This window comes from Papio anubis, chromosome 3 (genome assembly GCF_008728515.1).
Source record: "Papio anubis isolate 15944 chromosome 3, Panubis1.0, whole genome shotgun sequence".
Taxonomy (NCBI): domain Eukaryota; kingdom Metazoa; phylum Chordata; class Mammalia; order Primates; family Cercopithecidae; genus Papio; species Papio anubis.
In genome coordinates, this window is record NC_044978.1 from 86,574,217 (window position 1) to 86,593,380 (window position 19,164).

The 19,164-nt window shown below is 38.4% G+C and overlaps 2 protein-coding genes across 9 annotated transcripts in view; one reads left to right on the plus strand and one right to left on the minus strand.

Moving 5' to 3' along the window:
• The window catches only part of NFKB1 (nuclear factor kappa B subunit 1), a 123,541-nt gene extending 111,760 nt beyond the window's left edge, over nt 1–11,781 (minus strand). For 2 of the 8 annotated variants that reach the window (XM_017958891.3, XM_017958890.3), the window contains exons 1-2: nt 11,325–11,433; nt 2,086–2,155 (exon numbers count right to left, since the gene is read on the minus strand). In XM_017958891.3, coding sequence (XP_017814380.1) covers nt 2,086–2,102 — 17 coding nt within the window. In that variant the 5' untranslated portion in view covers nt 2,103–2,155; nt 11,325–11,433. Of the gene's footprint in view, nt 1–2,085; nt 5,986–11,324 lie in introns of those variants that run through there. The other 6 variants (XM_017958889.3, XM_009207264.4, XM_009207265.4 and 3 more) reach the window with 5 other exon arrangements.
• On the plus strand, nt 10,751–12,534 carry LOC110743305 (protein argonaute 14-like). The gene has a single exon (XM_021938673.2). The coding sequence runs from the start codon at nt 11,081–11,083 to the stop codon at nt 12,035–12,037; it is 957 nt and encodes a 318-aa protein (XP_021794365.2). The 5' UTR covers nt 10,751–11,080; the 3' UTR covers nt 12,038–12,534.
• The last annotated feature ends 6,630 nt before the right edge of the window (nt 12,535–19,164 follow it).

The following is a 19,164-nucleotide window of genomic DNA, read 5'->3' on the forward strand; positions in this document are numbered from 1 at the left end:
CTCATGCATTATGAATTAAGAGACTAGTAGTCTTTTGTTCAAACATAGAGAAACTGATCTAGCTCTCTTGAATCTGAATATGACTTATTTTAGATTTTTATTCTATTAATCCTCAAAAATCCATAAAAATATGTCCTTTATGTTTTAAAAGAAAAAGAGTCATTATGTGAACCAGCAATGTTTGGTCCTATGAACAGGGGTACAATCACCCTGGAGGCACAAAGGGTTCCCTTGAAGAAATAATCACGGCGAAGGCCTTCTGATTACATATACACAAATATAATAATTTGCATGCCATCAAAATCAGGCTCCATGAAGCCCTTTCTACACTGACCATTCATACAGATAAACTCTTTTAACATACACATGGCTGGGTGTAGTGGCTCACACCTATAATCCCAGCACTTTGGGAGGTCCAGGTGTTTGGGGACAAGCTTTGGCAACATAGGGAGACCCCATCTGTACAAAAATTTTAAAAAGTAAAATAAAATTACAATTTTGCCAGGCGTGGTGGTGCATGCCTGTAGTCCTAGCTACTTGGGTGGCTGAGGTGGGAGGATAGCTTGGGACCAGGAGGTCGAGGTTGCAGTGAGCCATGATTGCATCACTGCACTCCAGCTTGTATGACAGCGCAACACCACATCTCAAAACAAACAAACAAACAAAACAAAACAAAACAACATACATACAGATGTCAATGTATAAAATGAGTGGGGAGAAATAGGTGAACTCTACTCTCTTTTCTATTTCTGATAACATCAGATGTGAATACTTCTTTCTCTCATGTCTCTTTGTCAGTGACCCTGGCTACTTGGTATTAAGCAACATATTTACTTTTAAATTCATAATAAGTAAATGAGAATGTAATCAGTTTTATATTTTTTTACTAACAACTTAGGAAAAACAGTATTTTGTTTAGTGAGGAATATCCGGAATGAACTGACCTTAGGGCCCACCTGACACAGCAGAGTTCCCACTGGTGTGAAGCTCATTATTAGCACCTTGGAATAATGAATTCATTCAGTCAATGCTTCACTGTCTATGTGGATATATATGAGTCATAGAATTGACATACACATAATCCAAAAGTTGTTCGTGAAATCTTTTAAATGACAGTGGAGGGAAGGGGTCCTAACTAAGAAAGGACAGATAGGATGCTTTTGCAGTGCTGCCAGTGTACTATTTCTTGACCACCAACTAGGTTAAACGTGTTCACCTTGAGATAAATCTCTAAAGTTGCAGCATTAATATTTGTGTACTTTTTTAGCTATGGGATTCTTCAACTTAAAAAAGGCTAATGTAAAAAGAAAGTTTCTTTTTTTCTTTTTTCTTTTTTTCTTTTTTTGAGACAGAGTCTTGCTCTGTTGCCTAGACTGGACTGCAGTGGCACAATTGCCACTCACTGAGGCCTCAACCTCCCAGGCTCAAGTGATGCTCCTACCTCAGCCTCTTGAAGAGCTGGGACCACAGTCATGTGCTACATTGCCCAGCTAATTTTTAATTTTTTTTGTAGAGACCGGGGTCTTGCTATTTTGTCAATGCTGGTCTCAAACTCCTGGGTTTAGGCAATCCTCCCTTCTCGGCCTACTGAAGTACTGGGATTACAGGTGTGAGTCTGTACCCTGGAGGCACTATGCCCAGCAAGAAAATTTTAAAAACTGAAAAGACTACATGATTTAAGCTCCATGAATTTCTGGATTTCTGTCTTGTTTGGCACTGTATGCCTTGTCTTTAGAACTGTGTCTGGCACAAAGAAAGGACTCAACATATATTCAAATGAATCACTATTAAAGAAATAAAACCCTACTTCTGTTAATCAGCTTGATTTAATAATTTCACAATGCATATGTATACCAAAACGTCAACTTGTATACCATAAACATATATAATTTCTGTCAACTGTACTATGCTAAAGCTGGAGGTCAAAAAAAGGAAGGAAAAAATAATAAAAACAACAAAATCATACTATGCGAAGATGGAAGAGTTTCTATAAACAAGCAATGCTTCCACTACCCCACCCCTCCTCATCTCCAATCCTGCTTTTCAAAGGCTGACTTTTTAACACTCTTTTTCTTTTTGGTTTACCTGGTGGTTCTTTTCATATCTCCAAGATATGCTTCTGTCTTTCTTCTTGATGTAGGACGTTGTGTTCCTTCTAGGAAGGAACAGAGGAGGATTCATCTCATACTACCACCACCTCCCCTTCTTCTCCCTCCAAATATAGTTATAATTAGTGAGACCTTGAATCAATCCAGCATTTAAATATTAAACTTTATATTCAATTTTTCTCTCAAGCTTTCCATAAATTTCTTTGGAGAAATATGAATGTGAGAGACTGGTTAATAATGAAAAAATGCAACACCAGAAACATCTGGATTTGAAAAAGAAGCTATACTGAGACTAAAAATTGTAACTCATTATCCAAAAAATGGGCAGTTCCTCATAATATCATATTGATAATCAAGAATTGGCTTAGTACTTACTCACATGCATTTTTCTTAAGTTGACCTATCTCAATATGGCAAGAAAATCTGAAGTCTTCCAATTAATACAATTATATCAAAGAAACACATAATTTTAGAGAGAGATGCTCATTTGGTTGAACCTCTTTTTTTTACAGAACAAAAATAAGACTCAGAGAAGTTAATTAACTTGCTCTGAGCCGCACAGTTAATTGGCAGCACTGTCTCTTGATATCTTGTTCAGTATTTACTTATTCAGCAAACATACTAGGTGCTGTGCAAATAAAAAGTAAATAAGATGAACTCCTTGCCCTCAAGATGTTTCTTTTCTAGGACCCACAGGAATTCAGAACACAGAATGGGGCCACATAACTCTTTATGGAGAGGAGAGGGAGAAAACAGAAAGGCAAGTGAGAGAAATGGTGATGCTCAAACCAGGCCTAAGGGTTTAGTAGTTAGCAGGATGGCTAGGAAAGAAAAGGCACTTCTCATACAGGGAGGGCATAAGCAAAGGTATTAAAAGTCAGAAACTGTGAGTAGGAAACTGAAGGCTGGTGTGGAGGATTTGAGATTAGGGGATGGTTGTGGAACAGCGGAGGGAGTAAGGGGGTGAGGTATGTGGGTATCAGCATGTGAAGACAACTGGGATTCACTGCAGAGATATGATCCAATTTACACTTTAGAAAGCTGACCATTATGCGAAATGAAGGATGGGTCAGAAGCAGGAGACAATGCAAAAATAAAATCTAGAAATTCAATGAGGAAGGGATGGATTCTGGAGATGAGGAGGCTGACTTGAAAGAACTTGGTGACTGACTGAAGAAGAAAGCTGAATGTGTAAGAAGGGCTTCTAGATTTCTGGCATGGGAAATCTACTGAATGGATCCTAACAAGCTAACAACTGCATTCCCTAATGTGCTGGGGATACCAATCTGTGCAGAGGGGTGGGGATCAGGGATGATGAGAAATTTAATACTGGCATATAGATGTGAAGATACTTAAGTGCCTCATCAATAAAATGATTTCTGTGGCTTGCCTTGAATGACTGGACTCCTACAGTTCAACAGATATTTAGTAAACATAGGACAATTACTCCAAAAGTCATCTATTTCAACACAGGATTGAACTGCCTCTCTAAGCAACTTGGACTGACTCCTATTTGGCTATTATAGGAGACTTTCTAAGAGAAATGGGATACTTCCCCGCCCATCATAAAAAGAATTGTAACTGCAGGGTAAAAAATTATGTAATGGTTTAAAATGGGAAATATTTTTAAAGGTTCTAAGGATTGCTTGTTAAATTTGGTTAAATGTCTTAAATGGGAAATCAAGTAAATAAAGAGACACCATAAATATATTACGTCAAATTAATGCTATGATACGGTATGAGGGCGAGTAAATGCATTTGACTATTGTTGGACTACCATGCTTTTGATTTTAATTTCCCAGGTACTTATATTTGCTTGATTGCAACTGACTTCTGAAGTGTTTTTTCATAATGTGGTGAAAATGTCCATTCTTATCAGTTTAGTAAAAACGTGATAATCCATTATGAAATGTCTGCTAAAAGGTTCTATCCAAGGGCAACCTCTCTTACTCCTTTCATTATGACCCCACATTAGATGAGATACACAATTTATCTCATTGTATATCTCAACCATGAGATATATTATTTGTACTTTTATTTATAATTCTCATTCACTTTCTAGATTATTCTACCTTCACATTCAAGTCGATAACAAAGTTTAAGTCTTAATTTTTATAGAGGACTCTTCCCCCTAAATCTTTATGCTTTCATTATCCTTTGCTTTGACCAATCTTTCAAAAGACTCTTAGGTTTCAAATCACATACACATATACAAATGATACTTGACTTATACACCTTATCATGTATTAGCAGTATAATAAATGAATGCATTAAATGAATAGGGTAGAGAAATGGCTATATTTTTGGTTCACTTTAAGCTATCTCCTCTGAAAATTAGTTCCCCAGGTTTTCTGATTGGTTTGAAATTAGCAGTATGAACACATTAAAATTTTTTTTCCTATTTCCTAGATTATATATTCAGTTTTCAGTTTTGATTTTATATAAATCAATTGCTGATTTAAGTACTTTCCTGACTATGAAACTGAGCAAACAATTAAGTTTAATTTCATTTTAATTCTTAACTTCTTAACATTGCTTTCTACTTCTAATTTCCTCTACATAAATAGTCACCCATACACGCTTCTTCCATCGTCCCACATCATCATCATTTTAATTTTATAAGTCATGAAGGTTCTTGTATTGTAAGTAGATACTATAAATTGTAAGGTATTCTCCTCTGGCCTCATTACCAAGTCCATATCCCATTTAAAAGAGAAAGACACTGAAGGTTATAAATCAAGTCTTAACAGTCAAACACCAATACATGGTTAAATCCTACAAAATAAGCCTATACTTAAGAACTGGTAAACAAAGGGGTTCTTCAAATATCAATAAAACATGAGTTGGGAATTTGTGTTAAAACATCCAAAAATAGTTATTTTCTCATTCCTAAAATTCTTGTCATGGAAGACATATTTTCTAAGACAATTAAGTAATTTATTTTCACTATTTAAATGAACTGCGGGCTTGGGCTTAGAACCAATAAATAGGTTGATTAGGGAGTCTGTCATCACTTTTATGTTTTCTTTTTTACATACTTGTTATATGGTAGAACTGATGTCTGGGATAAAGAGGGATAGGTGTGCCCTAACACTGAAATATGGTATAGTATTTTCAGTCCAAATGATATGATACATAATAAAAATAATAATTTTTTGAAATAACTGCTGTTTTTAAGAAACAAAATTCATAAAAACAAATTGCTTTTTAAAATGGGACATTGTAGAGGTATGTTCAACTTTATGCAGGTCTTATACTTTCTTTAGTTCAAGTTAGTGAAAAGTAAATCCTAGAAATATTAGTGAGCCTCATTTATCAAAAAGGTTCATCTTGGCCAAACTAGGTGGTTCCCTCCTGTAATCCCGGCACTTTGGGAGGCTGAGGCGGGTGGATCACTTGAGGTTAGGAATTTGAGACCAGCCTGGCCAACAGAGCAAAATTCCGTCTCTACTGAAAAAAAAAATTAAAATTAAAATTAAAAAAAAAAAAGGTTAATCTCAAAGAAAAATCTAATAGCTTTATCTTCCAATATGAAACATATGAATTGTCCATACATTTCTACTAGTAGAGTAAGGATTATGACAAAGTTAGAGCCTTGTTTGTTTTGTTTATGCTTCTCTTTGTGCCCAGAAGCTGCAGACTGAACTCGTAAGGGAACACAGAAAAATTTATTTTTTTCTGGAGGCCATCTCATGGGGAAGTCACAGGCAGAGTACTTGGATTATTTTATTATTTTAACAAACACTGCCACTATTAATCTTCAGAGTACTTTTCAATAATGACGGCTTTACAGTGCAATTGTTATATATGTTAACATTTAATTTCTTCCTCAGTTTGCTGGCAACAAAAAATATTATATATACGTATTTGTAACTAATATAATTATATTTAATTTGTAACTAATATAATTATATTTAATATATATTAGTTACAAATACATATTTATACATATGTATCATTATATTTAATGTACATATTAGTTACAAATATGTATATATATAACCTTTTTGGTTGTTGCCATATCTATATTTGTAACCAATATATATCAGTATATTTAATATACACATTAGTTACATATATGCATGTAACTAACTTTTAAATTAATTTTTAAACTTGAATGTTTGTTGTGAGTGATGTGAGGGGAGATCAGGGTCAGATCCAGAACTAAGTGGCAGCAAAGCAGACTGAACTGAAGTGAGCAGCACTCAATAAAATGGTTATTTTCCCACAGGACTGCCTTAGGGCTCCTGGGGGCACAATGACACTAGGACAGGGAGTATTGGCATTTTGCTCTTTTCTAGTCTAAATGGTATATTTCATTCAAAAAATTGTGCCCACAAAAAATAAATGGTTCAATTCAGAAATTCAAGGCCAACTTTTAAAAAATGCTACAACTGAAAAATAATGAACAAACTCTGCCAGGATGAGGCCCCAGCTTCTACAGTGTTGCAAAAATCATTAAAGTATGAAAGTGGAAAGTACAGTAAAACCTGCAAACTGGCTGCTTGTTCTTGAGGTTTGCCATCTAGTAACTTTTAACATTCACAGATTTATGGGTGATAGGTGTTTAATTCCAAAGGTAACAACAAAATAACATATTTTGTTTTAACGTTTTAGTTGATTAATTTAGATAAGCGTTAACAATTCTTAGGCTACCAAACAGTGCTTGTGGCATTGTTTCTTTTTTGGAGGTATTAGTATTTGACATTTCAGTTTCAATGGAGTGTACAGAAATTCTAATTTCACCAAAAAGTTACATTTTTCAATTTTACAAGCACCTTTTATAATTCCAATTACTTTATTATCTTGCTCTGGTGCCTCTAAAACTTTGAAACTAAAAGGCATTTTTCTTTCTAGTTTATAAATGCCTCTTTCAGAATGAAATGTTCCCCTTTTGGAAGGCGCCAGGTACTTTTTAATAAATTATTTGTTCTAGTAAACTTCAAGTGGTCTTTAGATAAGATTTCCATAATATCTAGGACTCAAGAACTATTTTGGGTTCATTTCTTTCCAGAAGGCAAAGCAAAATAATGTAATTTTTGTTCCTTATAGAAGATGGCTGTCCATTTAAAAAAACAAAATAATTTTGCAACAACTTCATGTCCCTCATTCATTAAACAGTTACTGATTGCTTACTATGTACCAACAAGTACAATGTTAAGCATCAGCTATTTCTCATCAGTATTGATTAGATATTGTTTCTTTTTAGTTGAACTAGAGAATTTGATTCTCTCAAACAGCTTTTCCTTTCTTTTTATTTCATGTTTTAAATAATTTTGGCTAGTTTAAAGAATAAGCCATGTAGAATATATAAATTCTTTTTTAAAGCTTAAGCAGTCAAAATTTTTCACAGTTTAAACTAATAGGATCCATAGATGAATACAAATCTGTTGATATCTACTGAAGGCATGGGTCAAAAGAGAAGCTATTTTAGGGTTTCTGGATTAATGGTGAAAGATGAATGAAAAATAATAAGGCAATTTGTAATGGATAATTAAACCAAATATATCATTATTCTAATTTCAAAAACAGGCAATAAATTAAAGCAGATGAAATTTGTATTATTGATAATTAAATCTGTATTAGTTACTACAGAAAATATGAGGGAATAAAAATTGTTTTCTTTTTAAAATGTAAAATGCACTATTTTTATTATCAGTACTCGAAATTAAACAAATATTTTCATCCATAATCTATCTTCTGAGATTTCTATAATGTTTAACAAATTGCATCTTATGTGACTCTTATTTTATACAGAACTGTCAGGCTTTAAATTATTTGAGGTGAAGCAATGCAATTTGCACAACTTATTTTCTAAACTGTTGGCTGATCTTCAAGGCCAGGTCAACAACCTCCGGAATGTAAAAGACAGTATATTAATTTGCACCCAGGAACAACCTCTAATACAGCAGAGACCAAAAGTATGAAGCAATTTCATCATCATTAAAAGAATGTTAACTACTTTTTTCTCTTTTTTTCTTCTAAAAGTGAGGCACTGGATACTAATTAATGAAATATTACAAAGATAAAAGGCTTGGTTATGTTACCAGAACTATTAACTGTACCAAATTATGTGGTTTCAAATATTAATCTTTTTTGATTAAAAAAAATTCACAGTCAAGGAGCCAAATTGACTTGCAGGACTATGCCAAAATGTTCAAACCTTTCTCCCTGAGGCTGAGTACCTTCAGTTCTTCCAAACTCTCTGTCTCCAAAGTAGTGACAGAATTCAAAGAGATATCATATGCTCTTGATGGTTTATTGCTCACCTCTAAGAACACTGCAAGTGAGTTCAATATTCATGGGAAGTGCAAGAGTGCAAATGAGAACTAATTCCCAAAAAGCAGAGTAAATTGCTCCAGTATGGTCTACTGGTTACCAAGACGTAGTCATCAATTAACGCTGATTAGACACAAATGTAGATGTAGGAGCAGCATATCTTAACATATCCTCTGGCACTAACTTCTATTTTGCCTTCTCCTTCTCTTCTAATATAACAATCCTACTACTGTAGACAATTCACATTGTAAACAGAAAACCAAGAGACCAACCAAATAAAACAAACTTCCTACTAAAAGTAAAAAAGTTAATGAGAAATTTTGCATAGCCATTCATTCATAGACATCCATTCCTGTTAATGTGATTTCTGATCAATCTGTGGACTAGAAGCGCATAATCTGAGTATTTACTCTATTGGTTATACAGCAGTACTGTGCATTTCCAGATACACTTCCTACTGCAGTCAATTCTATGCTCAGAAGAGCACATCTATTAAGACCTGAAGATGAAAAAGATGACATTTTTGAGTACTTCATGAAAAATCCATACAGCAACTCAGACACAATTATTTTATTGTTTGAAAATATCGACTACTTTTCTTACTTCTCCCAAGTTCAAACCAATTGAAGGTTATGAAGTAACCACTTCCCCCCAGAAGCCAGAACTTTCACCTCTTCTGAAGAGAGAAATACCTCTCATAAATTAGGTAAAAATAAGGTCTTGCTGATGGAATGATAGTCCAACATTCATGTAGCTGCCAATTCCCTATCTAGACCTCGTATCTACCACAATGAGCAATCCCTGAAAGTCAAGGTAGTAACTTACTTAATCAATTATCTGCAAGTCTAAAAGTGTAGCTAAAACAACCTACATAAATAATTAGTTTCTCAGACTACTTCAATTTGTTTCCAGGAACAGTAACAACAGAAATGTAAGGAATATGATCACTAAATCTAAAATTCTTCCTAATTCAAGATTAATTGTGCTTTAATCAACTCAGTCATCACAGATCTTGTTTAAGAGGTAGAGTAAAAAGGAAGTGCAAAGATCAAAGCAATGCTTACAAAGGGGAAGGACTATTTTTGTATGTATACCCCAGTATTTACTATCTGGGTTTGAAAAACAGGGGCATTTACTCAGCACAAGTGAGTGCCAACGACGAATGTAAGAATGAAATTTCAGAAAAAAAGATAAAAGATTTTCAAATCACCACCAACCCCAAAACGATTATACTTTTCCTTAAAAAGTGTCAAAGAGTTTAGAAGTGGTTTGCTTTTCACTGCAAGCAGCTTTTCGGTTCCAGTATTAAATGTACATAAAACGTGTGTTCCTTTGTGTTCAAGTTTGTCCAGTAGGTTGCAGACCAGGAAGACATTTTATCTAAACAAGCAGGGGAGGGCATTTAGGAATTGCAGGTGTATCAATATGGATGAATAATCTCAGATTCCAAGTCTCCATTCATCGTATATGTTCTTTTCATTTCAGCAATTCAATTAAATCATGAACGTAAAATTCTACAGGAAATAAATCTTTTCATTTCCTATCTTCCCAAGTTTATAAACTGAAAAAAGTACACTGCTTCAAATTTAAATACATACATTTAAACACGTAATTCCCATAGTGCCTCAAGCAGTAAAAAGATTCATCTCTAGAAAGCACAATATTAAAATCAGAAAAACAACATACTTCAATTTTAAGTTTCCCTTTTAAAGTTTTAACAAACACAAATGCAGTTTAAACTGCTTGACAATATTCAGTTGTGGGATTCTGCTAGAAGAAAATTATTGAACATCTTGACCCTAACCTTTAGTATTTACTAAAGATCACCAGTGTGTAGAATATTTTGATGCCAGAGTTATTAAATGTTTTAGTAATACCATAAGCATTTTTTCAGATTATAAGCTTTATAACAAAATCTTTGAGTTAAATATGGTTATTTCATAAACTGTAATGCTGAAAACCTCTACTTAACAAAGTCCATGAAAATGTCTCAAATCTTGATAATTAAATCCTGTATCATTAAGTCCCATTTCAGTTTCAGGATAGACCAGTAAGTCAGGGCAAACATTCCCTGGTGTCTGTTTTTAAGGACCATAGAAAAACTTACATTTAGGATAGGCTTTGTTTTTACATTATTTTTGTTTCAGAAGTCATGCATAATGCATGGTGGCACTGTCCAAGAATTTTACATAATCAAGTCTAAAAAGTGCTCTAAGTATCCAACTAGGTAATTTATTTTCTCTCTCAAATGCCAGGCCCCAGAGGATCAGAATCAAGTCCTATAGCAGGTGACTATATCGTGTGTGTGTGTGTGTGTGTGTGTGTGTATGTGTGTGTGTGTGTGTGTGTACGGAGGGGTGGAGGGAGGGAGAGAAAAAGAGACAGAGAGAGGGCCAGGCTTCTTTTAGAAGTAGGAGAGGGATGAATAGATTCTCCTATTCAATTCCGGGGAGCTGGAGAGGGCTTTCCCTGCCAGGAGGACTGACAAGCACTTCTTCTTTCATTTCATGGAACGCCCTTAGGTGAAATCTGGTTCTGCACTGCACCAACCACCTTCCCTCTCTCCTCCGCGCCGCAGCGCACCTCAACCTTCTCACTATCCCCCAGCTGGGGCTGGGGTTGGGGGATTTTAAAAGTTTGTAAGAGTTCCCCTTCGATTCGCGTTCCCACCCCGCGGAGGGACGTGAAGAGAAATGAGCTCCGGGCAGCCTCGGCCCTTCGGCCGACTAGCCCCTGCGAGGTCCGGATGTGCCTTACCCCGCTGTCGCCAATCCCATGTGCCTCTCACTACTGTCAACCTCCTCCCACGGTCTAGCCCAGCGGTTAGCGCAGGAATGAGGAAGTCCGAGTGGGGCTGGAGGGGGTGCGGAGAGCTGGATGGCGGGACTCGAGCCACGCGTCCCCTGCCGGGCCCCCACTCGCCCGAGTTTGGCTTACCCTGGTGGCGAGTCCGCGTTCGGCCTCCTGGCGCGGGTCTCTCCCTCCTGGGCGGCGCGGGCCTGCGGGCTGGAGAGGGAAGAGGCGGTGGCCGGCCGGAGCCCGAGCGGGCCCGGGTGCGGGTCGGGGCGAGCGGTAGCGCGGCGGGGCCGGGCCAGGCCAGTCAGCGCCGCGCCATGTCCGCAGCGCGGGCGGAGGGAAGCGCAGGGCGCGCGGTGGCCGGGCGGCGGCGCCGCCTTACTGGCCGGGCGGCTGCGGCCTCGGCGGCGCTGGGCTCCGGGAGCGGGGCCGGCGGCTGCGTGCAGGCCGAGGGCGGCGGCGGCTGGCGGCCCGACCGACGGGAAGGGCAGGGGAAGCTGTCAGCGCGTCGCCGGCCCGCTCCGGTGGCGAAACCTCCTCTTCCTGCCCCGGCTCGCTGGTGCACTTCTCTCTCTTTCTCTCTCGCTCACTCTCTCACTTCCTGGCTGGAAATTCCCACTGACGTCGAGAGAGCATACAGACAGACGGACACACGCGCGCACGCAGCGGGGGCGGGAGGTGGGGTCGCTGCCGGGGGTGGGGGAAGCCCGCACTTTTGGGGGCCGTGCGCCCCCGGCCCGGCCTGGTTGCTCGGTTGGGCTCCCGCCCCTCGGGGCCGCTTCGGGGCGCCGGGCGAGGGGCGCGCGTTAGGCGGCCTGGACGCCGGGATCCCCGGCGTGACTCTGGCTTCCTAGCCGGGCGCTCCCAAATCCCGAGGGCTGGAGCCGGTAGGGACGCCCCCAGGAAGCGCCAGCCGGGCCCAGTGGTCCGGGAACACAGGCGGCGCGGAGGCGGCGGCGGTGCCGCTGATAGTCATGCGGTCCATAGCCCCTAAGGGCAGGCCCGAGCAGCTGGAGGGTCGGCATGGATCCAAGCATGCCAGATATAAAAATAAAGCTCATCTGTATATTCCATTTAAATGTGTCTAAGTTACATTCAGATCTCTTCACAGATTAAACTAGAATTTCGTTATCATAACCGACTTGTGTCCAGTAAAGTATAACCCTCTACTGGTTTTTGGTGCGGTCTTAAATATCCTCGTTATAGGGCAGTTACTCAATATTCATCTACAAGGCATTGTTAGGCCTTTACGATAATTACTGTGGATAGAATTATAGTGATGGTGGTAGCAATGGTTTTGGTTTACAGCTCATAAAATACTGATCTGGCAGAGGGGAGTTTTCTTTTTCTCTGAAGAGACCGCTACTGGCACCCATTGACAGGCCTGCCAGTGACCACCGTTCACTGGCATCTGAGCTGCTTTAGTGCTGGGCGCTGTACTAGGCACAGGCTGGGGATACCTTGGGGTGCATTACCTCCCCACATAAGAAATCTTGAGCTGAAACATATATTTTAGAGCTCATTGTTTCACTAGTGGGTCGAGTGACAACTGAAAGCTTAGCTTTAAAACATCAGTAATCAGGTCCTTACCAGGCAATATTGCAGTGGCATTTAGATTCCTTATAGCATGTTCATCCTAGTCCTTTTGTGCCCACTCTCCGTCCTCCTCCTCCACTAGGTTATAAAAACCTTCTTGGTGGAGTGTTTTTCTGGCAAAAACAAAAAACAAAACAAAACAAACAAAAAAACCACACATACGCGCACAACCAAAAGTAAAAACAGAGATTCATTTGATTGCCTATGACTGGAGCCTCTGGGGCGACCTTGGAGGCACCCAACAGTTGACCTTTAAGCGATCTCATTTAGCTACTGGAGGCTGAGCAGGTGGAATTCAGAGGATCCATAAAGACTGAACACAACGACTTTTTAAGAAATTCTGTGGGCCGAGTGCGGTGGCTCACACCTGTCATCCCAGCACTTTGGGATGCCGAGGCAGGTGGATCACCTGAGGTCAGGAGTTGGAGACCAGCCTGACCAATATGGGGAAACCCCGTCTGTACTAAAAATACAAAAAATTAGCCGGGCTTGGTGGCAGGCGCCTGTAATCCCAGCTACTTGGGAGGCTGAGGCAGGAGAATTGCTTGAACACCGGAGGCAGAGGTTGCAGTGAGCCGAGATTGTGCTACTGCACTCCAGCCTGGGCGAGACCGAGCAAGACTCCGTCTCAAAAAGAAAGAAAGAAATTCTGTGTTGTTATTTATGGGACAGATTAGAAATTATGCCAATACTATAGGAGATTGAAATATAGTTTATGTAAAATGATTTTTGCCAGTGACATGAGTAAGAAGTCTGCAAGTTCCCATGAAACAAAGTGTAAGGGGAGTGGGTTTTCCCCCACTTTGGGAGGTATGAGCATACACGCTCTACTTTTCATTCTGCAAGGAGTGGCAGCCCCATTACCAAAAGATAGGTAAATAGAATTGTTATAAGAGTAGAGCCAGTCTGACATATTTGGGGGTAAAAAATGAAGAGTGTTAATTACTGAAAGGGATTAAATCAGACTCCAAACTCAAAATGATTCCATAAAATGACCTTAAAATTGAGGGTAGGGTGTTGAGCAGGCATGTTAGTTTCCTGGGGCTGCTGTAAAAAGTTACCACCGGCTGAATGACTTACAATGGGAATTTATTCTGTCACAGTCCTGGAGCCTAAAATTCTGAACTCAAGGTGCCATCAAGGCCATGCTCCCTTGAAGACTCTAGGGAGGAATCCTTTGCCTCCTCCTAGCTTCTGGTGGCTCCAGCAATCCTTGCCATTCTTGGCTTGGGTGCAACACTTCATTCTGTGCCTACATGGTCACATGGTCTCCTTCCCTGTGTTTCCTTTGTGTCGCTATATTCAAATCTCCCTCACCTTTCTTTTATGAAGACACCAGTCATTGGATTTAGAGCCCACCCCAATCCAGTATTACCTCATCTTAACTTGATAACATTTGCAAAGATCGTAGTTCCAAATAAACTCATGTTCACGGGTACCTGTGGTTAGGACTTGAACGTACGTTTTGGGGGGATGTAATTCCATGCAGCACAGCAGATAAAACTGTAAAAGCCTTCAGTTTACTCTTTTTGGCTCGCTGATTAACCCTCCTCCGTTCCTGCTTTGTTACCCAACATTTTCTCTATACTCCGTACAAACCTGCTTCCAGGAATATTTCTTACAAATTCATCCATCCTAAAGTGTCAGAGGGTATTTACCATTATCAGGCTACAAAGAGAAAAAAATTCCTCAATGTGGAATTTCAGGCTTCAATATTGTCTAAAAGACAAGTTATACTGTGTTTGTCACTTGTCTTAGTTCATTTGTGTTGCTATGGCAGAATACCCAAGACTGGGTAGTTTATAATGAAAAGAGGTTTATTAGGCTCACAGTCTGCAGACTGTACAAGAAGCATGTCACCAGCGTATGTGTCTGGTGAAGGCCTCAGGCTGCTTCCACTCAATGGAAGGCAAAGGCGGGTGGTGTGTGCAGAGATCATACGGCGAGAGAGAGGGGAGACGTGCCAAACTTTTTAGCAACCAGCTCTCATAGGAACGAATACAGTGAGAACTCAGTCATCCTCTCCTCCTTGCAGGGAAAAGCATCAATCTATTTGTGAGGGATCCACCCCCATGACCCAAACATCTCCCATTAGGCCCTACCTCCAAAATTGGGGTCACATTTCAACATGAGGTTTAGAGGGGACAAATAAACCATAGCATCACTAAATCATTGAAACTACACAAATTTTCCTTCTCATGAAACTATGTTGGAAATGCCAGTGTGCAGAGAATTCTGAGGTCAAGATCTGTGTAGTGCGTTCATTGGCAATGAGAACATAGGAAAAGTATGTCTTCTTTTTAATTGCCTTTGAGTAAAGGTGACATAACACTTCTGCCCACATTCCATGGCCCCACTTAGATCCTAGGGAGCAGAGAAATACAGGTCTTCTGGTTGCTTAGGAGGTGGAAGTAGGTCGGCTAAGCATATGGTTAATATCTGCTATACATGTATTCATGTATTTGGTTTTCAGTCATATAAAGTGGATCATCATTATAATGCCCATCTTTACAGATGAAAAGTTGAATAATTTTCCTAAGGTTTCATAATTAGTAAATAGTAGGAGAGTCAGGATTTGAACCTAATAGATTTGGCTCCAGTGTGCATGATATTAACCACCACACTAAACTATTATCCAATGATATAAAAAGGAGCATGTAAGAGATTTTTAGAAGATCAGATCAACAGGACCTGGTTGTAGACTATATATGCAGTTTGAGTAGAGGAAAACTCATAGATAGCTCTGAGTTATCTAGTCTGAGTGATTAGTAACATCGTAACTGGGAAAAAATTTGTGGGAATGTAATGTCCATTCCCACATGCCGAACATACATGTAACATGTAAACATACATATTTTAGACATGTTCAGAATGACAGATTCCGTGACATGTCCATATAGAAACAGCTAATAAATATGCAATTGAAAACTCAAGGCTGATGCTCTGAGAGACATGGCGTTGGAGATGGAAATAGAGAACTGCAAAGATGCGATAGTTGTCAGGAGCGTGTTTCTAAAACATTAGTGGTCAAAGAGGAGACAAGGGGCTAAGTACAGGAATTTGATGAATGACTTTATTTCTGGAGTTGCTATGAGAGAGAGAGATGCTTAAAAACTCCTGAGGTGCCATCAAAAGTGGGAGGAAAGCTCAGAAAGCCAGAGAAGAGAGAGTTTAAAGGGTGTGAGAGCTCTCAACGGTGTCAGATACTGCAGACAGTTCCTAAAGGATGGAGAGGGGAAGAGACCATTGACTTTGGGAATTATAAAATCCTAAGCCTGGCCTCTGGGCATGGCTGTGCAGCCAAGGGCAGAAGCCAGTCTGTCTTCTGTTCACTCGGCTCGCTCACTTAGAGGAAAAGGGAACTTTATTAATTCTCAAATAGCACTGATAGCAGTGGCTGTGGTCTTACATGACTTCTTCAGATCTATTTCAATATAATGAGGAAAACCAAGAACCAGGAGACTGACAAGTGAGTGAGAAATGGGGAAACGAGGGCATAAATGCAAAAGAATCTCACCAAGAGGTTGGCGTGAGAGGGAAGGAAAGAGGAGTTAGTGTGATTCTTCATTTATTTGACTAACATTTATGGAGTGTCAGAGTTAATGAAAGTTTGGAAAGGTGGGGAGATAGTTTAACGAGTTAAGAGTAGAAAGATTAATGAGGGAGCCGGGAGCCAGAAGAAAAGAGACTGTGTGGAGCTCGTAATCTAGGTGAGGAGGCAGGAACAAATCTGCCTGTGTGAGATATGAGGAGGAAGAGTACAGAGAAGAGAGGCCCCAAGAAGAGGGGGAGGGTTAGGCTCTAATCATCAGCTGAGATGCACTAAACCAAAAATGAGAATAAGCCCTTAGAGAATGTGTTTGTTAGGGCTGCCAAAACAAAATATCTCAGACTAGGTGGCTTAAACAATAGAAATTTTTTTTATGGTTCTGGAGACTAGAAGTTCAAGAGCAACGTGTCGGCAGGGTTGGTTTACTTGGAGGCTTCTCTCCTTGGCTTGCAGATGACCATCTTCTCCGTGTCTTCATGTGGTTGTCCCTCTGTGTCCATGTCCAAATCATCTCGTCTTATAAGGACATCAGTCATATTAGATTAGGGCCCATCCCACTGTCCTCATTTTAACTTATATACCTCTTTAAAAACCCTATCTCAAAATCCAGTTACATTCTGAGGTGCTGGGGGTTAGGACTTCAGCATAGGAATAATTTCATTATTCAGCCCATAACAGAGAGGTATCTTTTAATTATTTCCGTGAAGGCATGAACATAGAGACTTAACTCATCCCAGTTGATCCAGGACTATCCTGCTTTTAGCACAGAGAGTCCCTCACCCAGGAAACCCTCAGTCTCTAGTAAACCAGGGTGATTGGTCATGCTATATGAAGCCGACAAAATTGTTCTGAGTGAAATAAGGCTAGTTATTGGACATCCCATTGAGACAGCTGCCAATTACTTATTTTTATGGAGGAGGTTTGCTTCTGTCTTCTGAAAGGTTCTGTATCTGGCAGTCAAATCTATTCATGTGATGCTCTGACACTTTTACGTGTCTCTTTAATAAGATAAATATGGTTTTGCAAATATATAACTCCTGATAAGCTTTTATAGAAATCTGAAATTTGAAATTATGTCATTTATTAATATATTAATAAACATAAGTTATTAATATTAATATGCTATATTTATTATATTAATAATTGTTACATGATAGTATTTTATAATTATTAATGTAATATAACATTAATATTTATATAATACCAATTATTGTATCATTATTAATATTAATATAAAATAATAATTATATGCATCAATATATTATTGATTTATATATAAAACAATATATAATTTATAAGTTATACAATTATGTATTATATATAAATCAATATATAATTTATTATATACTGTATAACTATATTACATATTATATATCATATAACACTTTATATATTATATATTGATTTATGTATAAATTATACATTTCTATAATAAAATGATTATATTAATAATAGAATTAATATATATTAATATTAATGTTTTTACATATTAATATAATAAGCTTGGATTTTAGAAGCATGTTATATGGCTTCCTGGATCTCAAGATTTGATGTTTCAACAGTTACATTCCTAGTCCATTATCTTTTGTAACATTTCTTCTCTTTCATTTTTCCTAGACTTGTTTTCTGGAATTTAAATTAGGAATATGTTAGATCTTCTCAATCTAACCTCTGTGTCTTTTAACATCTCTTGTCTCTTTGGATTTCATTCTGGATAATTTCTTTAGATTTACCTTGTAGTTTATCAATTCTCTTTTCAGCTACATTTCATATGCTGTTTAATATGTCAACTGAATTATAAATAAGAAATTGCTTACATTTCTTGAAACAATCTCTGGAAATTATTTGAACCTTAGGTTAAAATTGAGTAAGGAATATTTGTGCTTCTTTTTGCCTGTTATCTGGGTATACTATTAACTTGGAAAAACCTTAAATAAAATTTTTTACTTGTATGCTTTTGATCATCACATATAGTGTAAGTGGTTATGAATTCATTTCTTCTTTTTCTGCCCAGTGACAAGGGCTAGATAGGCAGTGCTATGGTTTGAACATGTCCCCCAAAGTTCCTGTGTTGGAACTTAATTCCCCATTCAACAGTGTTGAGAGGTGAGACCTTTGAGAGGTGATTGGGTCATGAGGTCTCTACCCCCATAAATGGATGAATGCCATTATTGTAGGAGTAGGTTACTTTCTCTCTTGGGTATCTGCTCTTTTGCTCTTCTGCCTTTCGCTACGGGATGATGCAGCAAGTAGTCTTTCACAAGATGCTAGCACCTTGATATTGGACTTCCCAGCCTCCAGAACTGTGAGATACAAATTTCTTCATTATAAATTACCCAGTCTGTGGTTTTCTGTGATAGCAACACAAAACAGACTAAGGCAATTTCTCAGCTATTCCCTCCAGTTTTTCAGTTTTGGATATACTTAAATTCTTGAATTTCATGCCGGCTAAGCAGTATTAATTTTTAAAAATGTGTTATATAGCATTTCAGTTATTTCTATTAGTTATTTCATTTTAGTTATTTCAATCAGGAAGGGCATACTGTCAGAAACACATGGAGTCATTACCTATTCTTAAAATGTATGTATTTTTTCATTCTAGCATCTATCATATATTTAACCAACTCCTAATCTTTAATTATATCTTCTTGAGTTAATTTATTACTTTTTAGAAAAGTTTTCACCTGGCTCTTCCAACAGTTCTATTTCAACAAAACACCTGTTTGAAGTGTTTATCTTTGTTTTCCTCTCTGGCTTGCTAGTACTACTAGGGCAAGTTATTATTTTCCATTTCCTGTTCAGACCTCAGGCTCTGTATACACTGACCTATAATTA

Bases quoted from the DNA above. Each gene is read 5' to 3' on its own strand.
- LOC110743305 (XM_021938673.2), top strand. From the start codon at position 11,081: ATGAGCTCCGGGCAGCCTCGGCCCTTCGGCCGACTAGCCCCTGCGAGG.